The sequence below is a fragment of the Notamacropus eugenii genome, chromosome 2, assembly GCF_028372415.1.
Source record: "Notamacropus eugenii isolate mMacEug1 chromosome 2, mMacEug1.pri_v2, whole genome shotgun sequence".
Lineage (NCBI taxonomy): Eukaryota > Metazoa > Chordata > Mammalia > Diprotodontia > Macropodidae > Notamacropus > Notamacropus eugenii.
In genome coordinates, this window is record NC_092873.1 from 516989905 (window position 1) to 517007576 (window position 17672).

The 17672-nt window shown below is 40.3% G+C and overlaps 1 protein-coding gene across 1 annotated transcript in view; it reads left to right on the forward strand.

Moving 5' to 3' along the window:
- Positions 1–17672, forward strand: part of C8A (complement C8 alpha chain) — an 87042-nt gene that overhangs the window by 52479 nt on the left and 16891 nt on the right. Inside the window, exons 8-9 of the mRNA XM_072649603.1 lie at positions 12671–12787; positions 16906–17063. Of these exons, the coding sequence (XP_072505704.1) occupies positions 12671–12787; positions 16906–17063 (275 nt within the window). The remainder of the gene's footprint in view (positions 1–12670; positions 12788–16905; positions 17064–17672) is intronic.

Below are 17672 nucleotides of genomic sequence, written 5' to 3' on the forward strand. Positions count from 1 at the left end.
TCCCTCCACCTACCCAAATACTGAGAAAAGTCTCAAGAGTTACAAATATTATCTTTCTATGTAGGAATGTGAACAGTTCAGCTTTAGAAAATCTTTTATGATTTCTCTTTCCTGTTTACCTTTTCATGCTTCTCTTGATTCTTGCATTTGAAAGTCAAATTTTCTATTCAGTTTTGGTCTTTTCATCTTGAATGCTTGAGAGTTCTCTATATCACTGAATGACCATTTATTCCCTTGAAATATTATACTCAGTTTTTCTGGGTAGGTGATTCTTGGTTTTAATCCCAGTTCCTTTGACTTCTGGAATATTATATTCCAAGCCCTTCAGTCCCTTAATGTAGAAGCTGCCAGATCCTGTGTTATCCTGATTGTATTTCCACAATACTCGAATTGCTTCTTTCTAGCTGCTTGCAATATTTTCTCCTTGACCCGGGAAGTCTGAAATTTGGCCTAGGAGTTTCTCTTTTCGGGTCTGTTTCAGGTCTGTGATTGGTGGATTCTTTCAATATTTATTTTGCCCTCTAGTTCTAGAATATCAGGGCAGTTTTCCTTGATAATTTCTTTGGAAGATAATGTCTAGGTGCTTTTTTTAATCATGGCTTTCAGGTAGTCCCATAATTTTTAAATTGTTTCTCCTGGATCTATTTTCCAGGTCAGTTGTTTTTCCAATGATATGTTTCACATTATCTTCTATTTTTTCAAACTTTTGGTTTTGTTTTCTAACTTCTTGGTTTATCTCATAGTCATTAGCTTCCCTGAACTCAATTCTCTCTTTTAAAGAACTATTTTGTTCAGTGAGTTTTCGAACTTTCTTTTCGATTTAGCTAATTCTGCTTTTTAAAGCCTCATTCTCTTCATTGGCTTTTTGGACCTCTTTTTCCAATTGAGTTAGCCTCTTTTTAAAGGTGTTATTTTCCTCAGAATTTTTTTTGGTTCTCTTTTAGCAGGCTGCTGACATGCTTTTCAAGCTCTTCTATGGCCTGAGCCCATTTCATACTCATTTTGGAGGGACTGGAGGCAGAGGTCTTGACTTCCTGTGACAGTATGTCTTGTTCTTCCTCATCTGAAAGGATGGAAGGAGACATCTGTTCACCAAGAAAGTAACCTTCTATGGTCTTATTTTTTCCTTTTATTGGGCATTTTCCCAGCCAGTTACTTGACTTCTGAATCCTTTGTCAAGATGAGGGTCCTAGTGCTCCTCCTCTCCCCAGTAATGTGTCCAAGGCTGAGATTCAGATCAGCTGCTTAACTCCCCCAGGGGCTTTGGGTGGGGGTGGGGCTGTCACTAAGGGCTGAGGTTCAGATCAGCTGCTCAATTCCACCAAAAGCTTTAAGCTGAGCTGCCTGGACAATGGACCCAGGCTGCTTCCTTGGCCACTGTAGCCACCTGCCTCCTACTGCTGGTACTGCTGCCTAAGGCTAGTGCTGGGGGAACCCCATTCCCCTCTCGCCCAGCTGGGAAAGTCCTCCCACACTGACCTTTGAAGATTTCTTTGTTGCTTGTGGGTTGGGGGATCTAGGACCCTCCCTGCCCCAGAGGTCCATTCAGGTCCTGTTCTTCCTAGTGCCATGTGGTCAGGGCTGGGCTCTGCTCTGTTCAGTGTCATGTGAGATAGACCTTTCCTGTCAGTCTTCTAGGTTACCTTTGGCTGGAAACCTCTTTCGCTCTGTTGTTCTGTGGCTTCTGCTGCTCTAGAATTTGTTGAGTTATTTTTTACAGGTATTTTGTGGGTTGTGGGGGAAGCGCTAGAGTATATGCATCTTTCTACTCCACCATCTTGGTCAATAACATATTTTCTGATGTGGCTAATATGGGAACGTATTTCAATTGATTATGGATATTTGTGATAAAGGCTTTGTTTTTATTTTTCAATGGGCAGGATTAAGAGGAAAAAGAAAATAGAAAAATATTTAATTGAAAAAATAATTAAAACAGAATCTCAGTGCTGGAAGGGACATCAAAGGCAATGAACCAATAAATGATCATCCAACCTCCACTTGAAGACTTCGGTGAATGTGCATTTGCCACCTCTTGGGGCAACTCTTTCCACTTTGGGATACTGTACTCTTTAGCAAGTTTTTCCTGACATCAAGCCAAAATCTGCCTCTATTCACTTCTATTCTTGATCTTAGGTCTGTCTTCTGGAGCCAAGCAGAATGAGACATGTGACAAATCTTTCCCAAGTATTCAGCTTTCTATTCAGGCCAAATCCTTCCACTGCCTTCAATTGATCAGATGTCAAGGACTTGAGCCCCTTCACCATCCTGGTTGCTCTTTTGTGAATGGTCATAATTGTGCAATAAGCACAATGTCATTCACCCTCAGGAGTATCAGGAGGACCTCACCTTATTCATGACTTTTCCATTGGGCCTCATTATAGAATATCTTCATGAAGGTGACAAACATCTTTGATATGCTCATGTCTCCATACATGCTTTCTCACTTGGTACTGACTATTAGAGGGTCATGCAATAAAGGTAGCCCCATGATGACATCTTATGAACTAGCGAGGGCATGGAGGAAGAGAAATTTGAAAGCTGCATTTTGTTGTACCAAGTCAAATGCTCTTAAAAACCCCAGAAAAACAGTAAATACAATGGGATCCTATATTCTTTTCTTAAGTGTGGGACAGTGGAGAGGGCAAAGGGTTTGGAGCCAGAAAAATATGGGCTTCATTTCCACTGCTGACATGGACTAACTGTGGGAATTTAATCAAGTACCTTGACTTCTCTAAGCCTCAGTTTCCTTAGGTGTAAAATAATGGTCTTGAATATGATGAACTCTAAGGTCTTTACCAGCTCTCTGACTTTGATCTTAAGATCAATTACTCCATTAGGAAGCTGTGAAGATGTGGACTGCTGTGGATGATAATCGGGGAAAGGCTGCTTCTTCCTTTCTCATATTTTCATCAAGGATATTCTCAATCAAAGCATGTCTACATCATTCTCGTAAAGATTTTATAGAGATGAAAAAGATGAGAACAAATTTATAGACTCACAGGTCAGTAGTTACTGACATTTTCTCTTGATTGTCTTTTAGGGGAAAAAGAAAACTCTCCTTGATATTTTTTTCTACAAACGTTTGGTATCTTTCTCTCCTTTGGCTGTCTTGAAAATCAATTCTTTGATGATTCAGAAATGTACTAGCAACTTCTTCCATGTATACATGATGATCCAGACATTTTTCCTCACTTCATCTTCTTATAAACAATCTCTGTTTCTTGAAGGAGATCAGAGGCACTGGAGTTCAGATATGTTAGTTCCACAAATGAAAATGTTTCTTCTTGCATTCAGTGTGGGATGAAACTAATTCCTCAATTTACCTCTTCAAGGAAAAATATGCGTATTATCCTTCTATTTGGTTGTAACTAATTCTGGCTTCTGATTACATTTATAGAGAAATTGTCAACTTCCTGCAATAGTATGTCAACATACTCATGGCTCATTGGACAAGGATCTCATATTTACAGGATCAGTAATTAAATTTAAATTGATAGATATTCTAAAGACCTTTAATAGTGTCTTCTATCTCCCTTTCCACTACTCTGTCCCCTTCTTTGTAGAAATTCAAGGGACTGGCACATGACTGAGTACTAGTTTGTATTCTTGCTGCTAACTGTAGTCAAAAGATTCAACATCTAGTATATTTCCCTTTTGGTGATGAATGTTTACATACTTTGTGACTCAGGTCTTTGAATGGCAGGCTCAAACAGTTACTGGACTATACTCAATCATTTAATTAATCAATTAGAAAACATTTGTTAAGCACTGACTTTGTGCCAAGTGCTGTGCTTGTTTCTGGGAATATGATTGAAACAATCTATTTGTCTGTCCCACTAAAATGTGAAGTCCTTGAAGAGCAGAGCTAAGACTGTGTACCTTCCAGCCATATGGGATGGTCAGTGAGAGGTACAGTGTTGTATGTGAGAAGACAGCCAGTTTGACTGAAACCCAAAACAGAGAAGAATCATATACAAGAAATCTGGAAAGCTCTTTGGTGCTATGCTGCGAAGGGTTTTAGGAGTTAAATAAGAAGAGTTTCTATTTGATTCGAGAAGCAATCGGATGCTGCTAGAGGTTACTGAGTAAGGAAATGACATGGTCAGATCTATTTCTTAGAAAAAGTACTGGCAGGACTGTGTCAAATGGTCATGAGAGGTGAAAGACTTCAATCAGGGATAATGATTATGAGGCTGGCACAATAATATAGATGAGAAATATTGAGGACCTGGACTAGGGTGAGATCTGTGTTAAATGTAAAAGAACATGATATGAGATTTTGTAAAGGCAGAAATGGCCAGTTTTGGTGAATGATGGGATATGCAGAGTGAGGGAGAGTAAGGAGTTGAGAACAACACCGATGTTACAAACCTGGGGGTCAAGAAGGATGGTGGTGGCTTTGAGAAAGATAGAGAAACTGGGGTGAAGGAAAGGTTTTTGGGGAAATACAATGAATGAAGGTTTCAGCACATGGAATTTAAGGGACCTGCTTAATAGGACCTAATGGACCTTGCTCTCAGCTAACATAGCCTCTGAGAACTTGGGTTGTCTACATGTTGTGATTAGCTATCAGATCAGGTCTTTTCTGGAGATAAGTTGGATAACGAATCACACTATGAGACTGGAAATTCAAATATTAGTAGCCCAGTTTTACAGACAAGGAAACTGAGATTATAGTGTTTTAAAGTATAGAAAGTACTTATTCACAACAGCCCTATGAAATAGGCAATGAGAGTATCTAGTCCAATTTTACAGATTGTTGGGAAGTTGTTTTTTTTTTAAACACAGCCTTCAACTGATTCAATCATTTGCTCACAGTCCTAAAGTCAGCAGTCGTGCAAACCTGAATACAGGTTGTCTGATTTCAAGTCTGATACTCTTCTACTACCTTCTAATTGTACCCTCCTTGCCCCATACACACATCAGGATTGGTCACACATGTTTGTAGCTTGGACTAAATTTCCAAAAAACATCCCTTATGCTCTCTGCCTGATATTCAGATATGGGGTCATGAAGAGTCAAAAACGACTGAACAATGAACATTTCCTAACACCAGACCTAGAGGTCGATCCTTTTCACCACTATAACAGCAACCACCCTGGCACGTCCTGGATGGCTGCTAGCACAGGTTCTGGTTTCTAATTTACTAGGAAAAATAGCTTTTTAAGAGGTCAACAATCCTTTTTAATTACATATAATTGCAATTATAATTACAATACAGAGAAAATATAAGCAGAGAAATAAAGACCAACAGGTAGGACTCTATTGCTTGAATCAAATTGCTATATACTTTACATAAATCCCTGGCTCAAGAGCCTTTCCACCTGAGTAGTTGGAGAGTCTGAACGTACGGCCACTCAGAGTCTTGACCAGAAAATCACAAGATCCTTCTTGGCTCCTGATTGACTCAGACTCAGTAGGCAGGAAACCTACATGACACAGCACAGCTGTGAACTATCAGGGTTCAAAGGCGATGGAGCATTCAGATGCTCACAATTTAGCCTGAGCCTGGAAAACTGAACTCCAAAAAGAAAAAACAAAACAAAACAAAATCCCACTTTGCTTGCTGTTAAAATCACTTAGTTGTTTAATATATTCATGTTGATTGATTGAATTCTGGGTGTCCTATATAGAGAAATTGATATAGATAAAAATCAGATCTATTCATTAGAAAGATATCTGACTGCATGTGCAGGGTGGATTGAAGTGGAAACTGACTGAGGGGGTGAGAAGTTTGTAAGATTATTGAAATATTCTATGGCAGTGATTGAATTCACTTCAACCATTCAAGGAATGACTTAGTAATACTACTAATAATAGCTAGGATTTATGGAGTACTTTATATGTGATATCTCATTTGATCCTTACAATAGGAAGGGAGGTTGTATAATTATACCCATTTTATAGATGAGGAAACTGAGGTTGACTTGATCAGAGTGGCATAGTAAGTATCTGAGGAAGGATTTGAATTCAAATTGTTCCAGCCCCAGGTCCAAGACTCTATCCAGTTTGCTATTTAATTGCCTAAGAGAATTTCAAGCATCCCAAACAGACTTCAGGGACAGATACTGGTAAAGTATGAACAATCAATGAAACATTTGGTAAGTGCTTACTATATTCCAAGCACTGTGCTCTTCACTGGAGATGCAAATACAAAAAAGCAAAAAGGTTTCTGCTCTCAATGAGGTTACATTTTAATGTGGAAGACAATGCACAAAGTTGATCACAGAGGATTATTAATGTGATCAAAAAACTTAGGAAGAGGGCAGGATGGTAAGCGTGGGCAAAGGAGAGTGGATTGATACAACCCATCCAGGAACGATGACTAGTTTAATTGGATCAGGGTTCCTGGTTTCAGAACTGCTGGAAAAGGAAAAAAAGGGGGAAAAAGTGGTAAGAAAGATGGCAAGAGGAGATGGCAGGAAAGTTGGAATTGAAATGCATGGCCAAGTCTCCCAAACAGGAGAACAAGGTGCCAAGTAAAAAATTCTCTAGGATAGGGGAATTTTTCATTCATGGTCAAATAATATTATGACAATAGTTTCTCACTCTGCCTATTTTTAAGGTCACTTCTGCCTCTCTCTAGGCTACCACTAGCACCACCCATATGAGTAACCAACCTCTCCCAGGACATAAGAGAACCCTTTTTCTCTTAGCTCTGTCTCCTCCATGGATTTGAGTCTTTAACCTTGCCATTAACTAACTAGTTGTGTGAGCTGGAGCAAGTTACTTCTCCTTTCTTGGATTCAGTTTACTTGCCTTCCAAATGAAGGAGTTGAATTAGATGATTTCAAGGTCCTTTTTAGCCCTAGTATTCTGTGTTATAACATTCTGTATCTGAAGTCCTGACAGCTCTGATGTTCTCTGTCCTGAAATCTCTTGTAACTGAAATTTTCTCTTCTCAGATCCCTTTGAACTCTAACATTCTGTTTACTAATATGCTTTGTTTCAAAGTCCATCCCATCTCTCACATACATTATACCAAACAAGTGTGGGTTGTATGATGTTTGTTTGAACTGACAGCATATTATAATCCATCCACTGACCTTTTGTGAACCTAATTACCCAACAGAAGCCTCCTAACTCAATTAATCATCTGGTAACAACTTTAATTTGGAGACACTCCACTATACCACTCACCTCAGTAATCACTCAAGTTTCTGCCAGGGAGCACATCTCACCCACTTTTGTTTATAACTGTTGAAATATTTTTAATCAAAATAATTAAATATGCTAAGTTTTCCTCAATTAGTAATACATTAAAAATTAAAAGTGCTTAAATGAAGGCTGGCAGGAAATAAAAAAGCCCTTTGCCTGGGGCTGAGTGCTGGTACTTAACCAGTTCCCTCCTCCTGGAGCTGAGAGTCTCTTGGATCTGATTCAGACACTTCAGAATGATATTTTTCCTTCATCCAGGATTTTTCCAAACAATAACACAAACCATTTTAGTGTTTTTATGGATCTACCCAGCAGCCCCCGGCATGAGGGAGGAAGAGGAAGCTTAGGAGCTCTCTCAGCTGGTAATCTATGTGACCTTAAGCAAGCTATCACCTCTCTCTGGGCCGCCATTTCTGGATCTATCAAATGTGGAGATTCAATCAAGTGTTCTCAAATGTACCATCCAGCTCCCCAACTGTACGCTACTCGAAGAAAGGGAAGTATAATAGAAACAACAGCAGCTAGATTTCCAGTAAGGAGACCAGAGAGAAACATTCAGATCTTGGTCCTGAGACTTCTTAGCTAAGAGACTGTGGATAAATGACTATCCCTCTCTGTACAGTTTCCTAATTTATACTATGGGATAATAATATTTGAAAATACTTACCTTGCATGGGTCCATACTTTATCAATAATCTCACCAGATCCCATGGATTCAACTATCATCTTTATGCAGATATCTCCAAGCAAATGACTAGCTTTTATTAAGTATCTATTAAGTACTAGGCACTGGGAAAAGTGGGGCAGCTAGATGGCTCAGTGATAAAGTGCTGGGCCTAGAGTCAGGAAGACCTGAGTTCAAATTTGACCTCAGATACTGAACGTGTGATCCTGGGCAAGTGACTTAAGCAGGTTTGGCTCAGTTTTCTCCTTTGTAAAATGAACTGGAGAAAGAAATAGCAAACCACTCTAGTGTCTTTACCAAGAAAACCCCAAATGGGGTCACAAAGAGTCAGACTTGACTGAAAAATAACTGAACAAAAGCTGAGAAGAGGACTAGGGATACAAATAAAAAGGGGAGACAAGGCCTATTCTCATTGAACTTATATTCTACTAAGGGAAGACATTTTTACAGATAAATAAACACAAGGTACACGAAAAATACACTGTGATGGTGAGGAGACCACTGGCAGCTCAGGGAATCTGGAAAGTTGGTGGTCATTGAACTAGAACTTGAAAGAAACTGGGATTTAAAAAGGCAGAGATAGAGAGAGAATTCCAGGCATGGGAATGGCCGTTAGGTGGAAGAAGGGACGTGTGTTCTAGAAGTGACAAGCACGTGACTGGCTGGGAGTATTGACTGTATGAGAAGGAGTGATTTAAAAATATTCTAAAAAGATAGGGAAAGACCTTAGCTCAAAAAGGCCATGGCCTCCCCCTGCATCCAGGGCAATCACCAGTGTCTTGACCTATGTCTTTCTACTGGACTCTGATGACTCTGGAGGAGAAAAGCTGATGACCGTACACCTTTGCCTCACTTAACTCCAATTTACTTGCAAGTCAAGACATCACCTTCTGGATGTCCTTGGTCTTCTTTGAGAACGAAGAATGAACAACAGAAAGAGGTTAGAACCCCATTGTGAAGGGCATTGAATAACAGATAAAAAAGTCTGTATTTCAGTGTGAGGTGATGGAAAAACTGAGATCTACACATCAAGCCCTCTTCTCTGTCCTGAGTTCCATTCCCTAATATCCAAGTCTCTGCTAGATATCTCTACCTAGATATCCCATAAGCGTCTTAAACTCAACATGTCAAAGAAAGAACTCTTCTTTCCCCTAATTCCACCCCTTCTCTTACCTTCCCTGATTGTCTCAAGGGCACAACCACTTTTCAAGTCACCCAGATCCACAACCCAGGTAGCATCATCTACTCTTCCCTGTTACTCACTCATTCATCCAATCAATGGTCTAGGCTTGTCAATTTCATCTCCTTAATATCTTCTCTCTACTCTCATTACAACCAGGCTGGGCCAGGCTCTCATCTGCTCTTGCCTAGGCTACTAGAACCACTTTTTCACTGGTTTTTCTACATTCAGTCTCTTCCAGTTTGAATCCATCCACCAGTTTTGTTCACATATTTCAGTTGTATCTGACTCTTTGTGACACCTTTTTAGGTTCTCTTGGCAAAGCTACTGGAGTATCTTTGGATACTCCTGGTGAATCCAAAGTACTACTGGAGTAGTTTGCCATTTTTGTTTTGCAGATGAGGGTTAAGTGACATGCCCAGGATCACATGATTAGTAATTATCTGAGGCTGGATTTGAACACAGGGAAAGGAGCCTTCCTGATTCCAGGTCCAGTGCTCTGTGCACTATGGTTCCACCTAGCTGCCTGCTATTTTTTTAAAAATTTAGCTCCAGTCTCCTCCCAACTCCCTGCATTGACTTTAGGATAAAATACAAACTCCTGTTGGGCATCTCAAGCCCTTCATAGTTTGGTTCCAGATTTTCTGCCCAGCCTGATCCCACATTTCTCCCCAGTCATGGACTCTGTGCTCAAGTCAAACTGGACTACTTGTTTTTTCCTGTACATGACATCCCACCTCCCACCTTCAGGTCTCTCCATATAAATTGTTACTTATATCTATAATGTTCTCCTCATTTGTACTTCTTGGAACCTCTTCAAGAATCAAATGAAATATCCTTTCCAAGAGTCCTTTCCTGATTCCATGAGTTGTTGGTTGGTTGGTTGGTTGTTTTCCTTCATCTTCAAAGATGACCAAAATGACATTACCTTTGTAAAGTGAAAAGTTGTTAGGGACTCACCAGATGACTGTATTTATTTGGTATATATCCTGTATTTTCTTATTTGAGAATATCCCTTCCTTCCCCTCAGTAGAAGGGAGGACAGGGGTTTTTCTCTTTTGTCTTTTTATCACTAGTTCTAGCATAGGTGCTTAATCAACACTTGTTGATGGATTGAGGTTGAAATGACATGACATATTAAAATATTTTTGTTAAGGGGTAGCTAGGTGATGCAGTGGATAGAGTGTCAGGCCTGGTGTCAGGAGGATTTGAGTTCAAATCTGACCTCAGGCACTTCTTACTAGCTGAGTTCCTCTAGATAAGTCATTTAACCTTGTTTGTCTCAGTTTCCTCATCTGTCAAATTACATGAGGAAATGGCAAACCACTTCAGTGTCTTTGTCAACAAAACCCCAAAGGGAGTTGTTAGGAGTCTGACATGGTTAAAAATGACTAGACAACAACTTTTGTTAGGCCATCCAGTAAGCATTAAGCATTAACTATATGTCAGATGCTAGGAGAAGGGCTGGAGATAGAAAGATAAAATTGAAACAGGCCCTACCCTCAAGGAACTTACTTTCTATAAGACAAAGTTTTTTCAGTCATAGAACAAAGGAGTGGAGCCAGATGATCTTCATTTTCCCTTTGAGATCTAACACTCCATGATTCTAACCCTCCTCATGTTATAGATGCTGAAATTATGGTCCAGAAAGAGAAAGGGGCTCCCTCAAAGTCACACAAGTAGTAAGTGGCCAGCTTGGGCAAGTCATTTCCTTTCTCTGGTTCCAGCTTTCTCCTCTGTCAAAGGAGAAGGTTGAGCTTAGTGATCTCCATGACTTCTAGTTCTCACAATCTAGGAGTCACACAGCTTGTAAGCATCTGATATGATTTAAACCCAGTTCTTCCTGACTCCAAGGCCAGGACTATCCACCACACAATACTACCTCTCAGTTTCCATTGGTTATTCCAACTCCTGCTCTCTAGCCTGAACCAAACAAGTCTAAACCTGCTTTGAAATGATAGCCCTCATGTACTTGAAGATCCCCCTCATGTTTCCCAAGAAATTCTCTCTTTTCTAGCTGAAATGTCCCTAATTCATACCACTAGTTCTCATATACCATCGCACCGAGTCCTGTGAAAAACCATTCTGGAAAGTAATTCAAATTTTGGCATAAGAATATGAAGGCTGCCATTTGGGGTCAGTCAGTCAGTCAACAAACATTAACCAAGGACCTATTATCTGCCAGGCACTGTGCTAAGTGCTGGAGATTAAAATAAAAAAGCATAAACAGAGTTCCTGCCCTGAAAGAGATTACAGTTGAATGGGGGGAGGTAATAGATGAATAATGACGTGCATATAAAGTATATGCCCAGTAGACAGAAGGTCACCTTCAAGGTAAGCGGAATCAGGAATGGCCCACAAGAGGTGTGGTTTGAGCTCAGTCTTGAAGGAGACCAGTGAAGGTAAGAGCCAGGGGTAAGAAAGATCAGTATTCCAGGCTTAGAGCACAGGGAAAAAGTGTGGGGTCAGGAAATGGAATATGTAGTATGGTATGATTGTAGAATGTGGGAAGGAGAGCAAAATATAAAAAGAATGGAAAGTGAAGGATGGGGGACAACTCACAAAAGGATTTCTATTTCTTCCTGGAGGTAATAGGGAGCTCTTTGAATTTATTGAGTAGGAATTAGTCATGGGTAGATGTGTATTTTTGATAGATCACTTTGGCAGCTGAGTGGAGGATAGATTGGAGTGGAGGGAAACCTGAAGCAGGGAAACCCATTAAAAAGCAATTGCCTACCCCCTTCCTGATACAGAGAATGGTCTCAAGAAGCAGAATGAGATGGATATTCTCACATGCAGCTAATCTGGGAATTTGCTTTTCTTGACCGTACATATTTGTTTAAATGATTTAATTTTTCCTTTTCAAAAAAAATGGGGGTTCAGGGAGGGGTTGCTATGGGTAGCCACAAGAAAAAAAGAAAAAGAAGAAAGCCATGGATACATTTCAAAATGCCAACTTTAATTTAGTAAAAAGAAAAAAAAACCTCATAGACAAAACAGGAAGCCTGAAAGAATCACAACAGATTAGTTTTGAATATTGCACTTTTAATGTTGTACATTTTTTAAAAAGTGAGCTGTATATAATAGAGATATACAGTTTCCTGATTGATCATTTCTCTCTTTTTTTCTACTATAAACGTGAAAAATCTCACTTTGATGTTTAAGTTTAAAGTAAAAAAGACTTTCAAGTATCCAGGAAAGAGGGGATGAGGGCTGGTCATGGCTGGGTGAGAGGAGATTGGGCAGCTGAGGACACAGAAGGAATGAATGAGAGTGTTAGGTTCACCCTAACCCTAAATGCTCACTGAAGTTTTGAGTTTGGGTGCCTGGGAGGATGGTGGTTCCCCTGAGGGTGCCAGAGATGTTAGGAAAAGGCTCAGCCCCATGGTCCATCGAGTGCAGAGAATAGTTTCCAAGGGAGAGCCCATGAATTAGGCCTGGTTGTCCTCAACCTCAACCATAACATTCATGTTCCCCATACTTTCTTTATTTTTAAGTAATATGACTCATTTATGCTGGATGATCCCTCCTCTTCTACCTTACTCCCTCCCTTCCTTTTCCTCTCTGTCTGTCTGTCTCTCTGTGTCCCTGTTCCGTTCCTTCTCTTTCTCCTTTTCCTTCTCCAATAACTTTTTCTCTTTTTCTAGAAGTGACCGATGAAGCCATAAGCTTCTGTTTTGGAGCATCCCTGGGTATCCAATACAAGGTGTTTCATGGTCAGTTGTCGGGCTTCTATTGTAAGAAACATGGAGATGGATCCTACGGTAAGTCCTCTGCAAATGTCTTAATCACTTACCATGAATGCCAGTTTTCCCCATTGTCCATTACCTCTTACTGTCCACTGAATCAGGATCTCAGTATTGAAAGAGCCCTCAGAAGGCATCTGGTCCAATTCATATCTCTGCAAGAATCACTTCAAAAAACAGGTCCATCAAGTGGACAACTAGACTTTTAAGATTTCAAGAAGAAGGAGATCATTACTCTTCAGTGCAGCCTCTTCTGCTTATGGAGAGCCCTAATTTCAATCAGTTTTCTCCTTTGCATCAGGCTCACATCCACTTCTCGGCAATATCCACCCTACCTCCTAATTCTCACCACTGAAACCAAGCAGATAAGCCCAGTCCTTCTTCCTCTCAACAACACTTTGAACATTCAGGATCTTAGGATTATAGATCTAAACTTGTAAGGGGCCTCAGAGGAGCCTGGCCTAAGCTTCTCATTTTACAAATGAGAATGAGAGGGGAAAGGATTTGTCCAAAGTCACATGGTTAATGAGTGGCAGTTAGAATTTGAACCCAGACTTTCTGACTTCAGAACTCATGTTTGTTCAATCATATGTTGCTTTTTAAGACAGATTTGGGGCTCCTCTAAGTCTTCTCTTCCCTAGCTTAATGCCTCCAGTTTCTTCACCCTTTCCTCAGATGGCACGAGCCTGAGCCCCATCACCACACAAGTCATAGCCTCTTCACAGTCTCCAATTTATCAATGTTCTTTCTAGAATATGGTACTCAAAGATCTGGACCTTCTTATTTCTGTCCTTCTGCCATCTAATCAATTACAAAGTCCTGTCAGTTCCACCTTCATAGATATCTCTGAATCTACATCCAATGTCTACTATTACCAGGCTGTCAGTGGGGTAAAGAATTTTTTGACCACAAAAATGCTTGAAATTAAGTTACTAAGTCAATGTGGAAATTGCTGTATGTGTTAAGAGAAAGTAGCCAAACCAATGAAAGTATAGATCACTCAATTAATGAGCCCTTATTAAGTGCGTACTTGATGCAAGCCGAATCTTTGAAGTGTTAAGCTGTAGTGGCATGCCCTCACCCTCTGGGAAGCTTTGTGAAGGCAGGGACTGTGGATCACTTATCTCTCTCAGTGACCAGCACAATGATATGCAGATAGTGGGCACTTAATAAACGATATTTGAATGTAAACTTAAGTTCACTATTCATGGAACTGTCCCAGCTTCCCTTGGTCAGTCTATATGATGACTGAAATTAGGTTCTTTGAGGGGGTGAGGCTGGAGTAGGGATAGAGATGTGGTCAACAGTAGTACAAGATGACGTACTAAATAATTAAAATGCATCACCAAATGACTGATTCAGTCTGGATCCAATTTCCAAAGTTCAATCAACTTAAATCAACCCAGATGCTGAAACCACACTTGATATTTCCTTTTTTTAATTTTTTAATAATTATTTTATTTGTTTTCAGTGTTCTACAATCACTTCTATATATCTTAGATTTTTTTCCCCTCCCTCCCACTTATTCACCCCTCCCTCCCCACTCGTTCCACAAGATGGCATGCAGTCTTACATAGGTTCTACACAAACATTTCTATTAAATATAATTTCACCTTAGTCATGTTGAATAGAAGAATTAAAATGAATGGGAGAAACCATAAAACAAAATAAAACATAATACAAAAGAAAATGGTCTGCTTCATTCTGCAATCCAATTCCATAGTTCTTTCTCTGGATGTGGAAGACGTTTTGCCTCAATAATCCATTGGGAATTTTTTAGGTCCTTGCATTGCTATGAAGGACTAAGTCTACCAGAAAAATTCCTTGCACACTGTGGTTGTTGCTGTGTCCAAAGTTCTCGTGGTTTTGCTCCTTTCACTCAGCATCAGTTCATATAAGTCCCAGGGCTCTCTGAAGTCTCCTTGTTCATCATTTCTTACAGCACAATAGTATTCCATTATATTCATATACCACAACTTGTTCAGCCATTCCCCAATTCATGGGCATCCCCTTGATTTCCAGTTTTTGGCCACCACAAAGAGAGGTGCTATAAATATTTTTGTACATGTGGGACCCTTTCCCATTTTTATGATCTCTTTGGGATACAGCCCTAGAAGTGATATTGCTGGGTCAAAGAGTTTGCACATTTTTGTAGGCCTTTGGGCATAGTTCCAAATTGCTCTCCAGAATGGTTGGATCAGCTCACATTTCCACCAACAATGAATTAGTGTTCCAGCTCTCCCACATCTTCTCCAACATTTATTACACACTTGATATTTCCTAAGCAATAAATAATCCCTCAATTCAAGGACCTTTGCTTCCATCAGGATGAATCAACCTTCCCCAGAAACAGGACATGACCCCTTAACTTATTTAGCGGAAAATTTTTAAGAACTGCTATGGCCAAACAGAACAAAACAAATCACTCTGCAGCTTATTTGGGTATGAGACCCACTCTCTCACCTCCTATCTTCTGGGGTCAGAGGTACAGTGCTGGATCCCCACGTGCCTTTCCCAGCTTAGGAGGAAATGTCAAAGCTCAGGTCTGATACCATAGCCTTCAAGAAGATAGAATCAGGATAAAAGTTGAATCAATCTTATTTCTGCCTCTCTGCAAACTCCCACACATTACTCCTAATTTCACCTTTTGGGCTCAAGAAAATCAAGCCTCTTTTCTATATCCTTCCTTCTTTCTATATCTCTTCTAAGTCTTTCCTCAAAATGAATATTCCTAGGAGAAACTGACCAGGTCCTTCAGGAGTAGGAAGAAGCTGCATGGGTAAAGAGATCTGCCCAGGTGAGAAGGCTCCTGGAAAATGCTGAAGTCTGCAGAGTCAGGAGCAGAACTAGGCCAGAGGACAGTGGGACTCACCTTCCCAGTCACCAACAAAGGAAGGCCTATAGGAGTATAGTATGAATTCTATATACATGTCAATGCAAAGCCACAATCCATTAGAAAACTCAAATGGCATGGAATAAATGCTATGCATACATGGTAAGGTGGGCATTGTTGTATCCAAACTGGGATGCCCTCAGCTAGTCCTCAGTTGGGGTTCCTAATATTAACATTAATAACAGCTGACATTTATAAAATACCCTAAGGCTTGTAAAGTGCCTTCCACACGTTATCTCATTTGAGCCATCCCAGAAGATAGCTATGGTTATTATCCCCATTTTACAGGTGAGGAAACTGAGGCTGATAGAAGTTAATTCATTTGCTCAGGGTCTCACAGCTGGTAATTGACTGAGGCTGGATTTGAACTCATGTTCTCCTGACTCAAAGTCCAGAGCTCTGTGTTCACCTGGGCTTCCAGCCAGACTGGGTCTGTATGTAAATCTACTTTGCATTCACCAGTCAATTAACGAACATGTATAAACCAGGCCCTGTGTGAGGTACTAAGGAAACAAGGGTTTCCGGGCCAGTGACTTCTACCCAAACTGCTTCAGTTGGCCGCATAAAGCTAAATTCTTATATCCTTCCTGGAGCTTATGGCAACACTAGACTGAGCCTTTCCTACATTGCATCTTGCCTGTTTGTTGATATAATTCAGTCCACATGTGAAGAATGTCTTCTTGGATCTAGTCAAATGAGTGATCTCTGAGAGAGAGACTCTATCCAAACAGAGATCGGGGGCATACCTGGATGGAATTCCTCCTTTGTCCAAATCAAATATTGGGAAGTTCCAAGCAAGCAGTAATAGACTGCTTTTATCACAAACCCATTTAATTCATCTACCCAATGTAACTGTCTTCCTTGTGACAGTAGCATGAGCATCTTAGCCAAACTTTGTGTCTTTCCTCAGAGCAAAGCGATCTGCACCTGGTAGGTGTTTCACATTAAAAAAAATAATTCATGACTGAATGGGTTTACATTATAGAAGCCCCAAACTTAGCTATTCTGCCTTTGTGCTTACAATGGCATTTTTTCCCATCCCATGAAGCAATCAGGTTTCATTTTGTATATCATTATTTCTATTACGATTGCTTCTCTATGAGACTCTAAGTTCCATGAGGGCAGTACTAATTTCCCTTAATTTTCAGCAGAATGTCTGCAGACATTAGGCACTTAATGAGTGTTTTTAATTGAATAGAATTCACAGTAAGTGAACTAAACTCTGTTTTTCATGTCATGGCAGCTGAGCCCTTGAAAAACATGGGTGTTGAGGACGTTATATCACGCGTGCGTGGTGGAACTACTGTATCAAACGCTGGCCTTTCCAACCACTGGACAGCTGAGACGTATCTTTCCTGGGGGAGGTCGTTAAAGAATAATCCCGCCGTTATTGATTTTGAGGTATGTCTTTTCTCAGTTGAAGAAACTCCACGGCCAGAAGGAATGAAAGTGAAGCAGACCAAATCATTTCATATTTTTTATTACGAGCCCATCAGAGAACAAGATTAAATGTAACGGAGCACTGACCTGGTAGCCTCCCCTTTGCTTCACCGCAGGGAGTCAATTTCTCACCCAGAGCCCCTGAAGTGAGCTAGACCAGAAACTTCATATCTGGTCACTGTCTGGATCCTGCCGCAGAGGGCCTTGGGAAGTGAGGCACTGATAGATAACTCCAAGAATGTCCTCAGGGTTGGATTCCATTCAAACTCTATGCTCCTCATATCCAAATGAGGAAAGATTTGTCTATCCAGCTGAGTGTTCCATTTAAAATCTGTCCCGATTAAAGCTTTTGAAGGATAATATAATTGAATATCCAATTCTCCCATTTTATGTTTTTTAAAGATGTTTAGATATGTAAGGGTGTGTTTGGGGTGGCAGAGAGGCTAACAAAAATATAGCCATAGAGTCAAATGTAACGTTGTTAGAGGTGGTTTTAATAAGACTGATGAAGCATTGATCAGTTAGGGCACTGGGGACCCCAGTGTAGAGTACCAGAGATAAAAGCGTTGA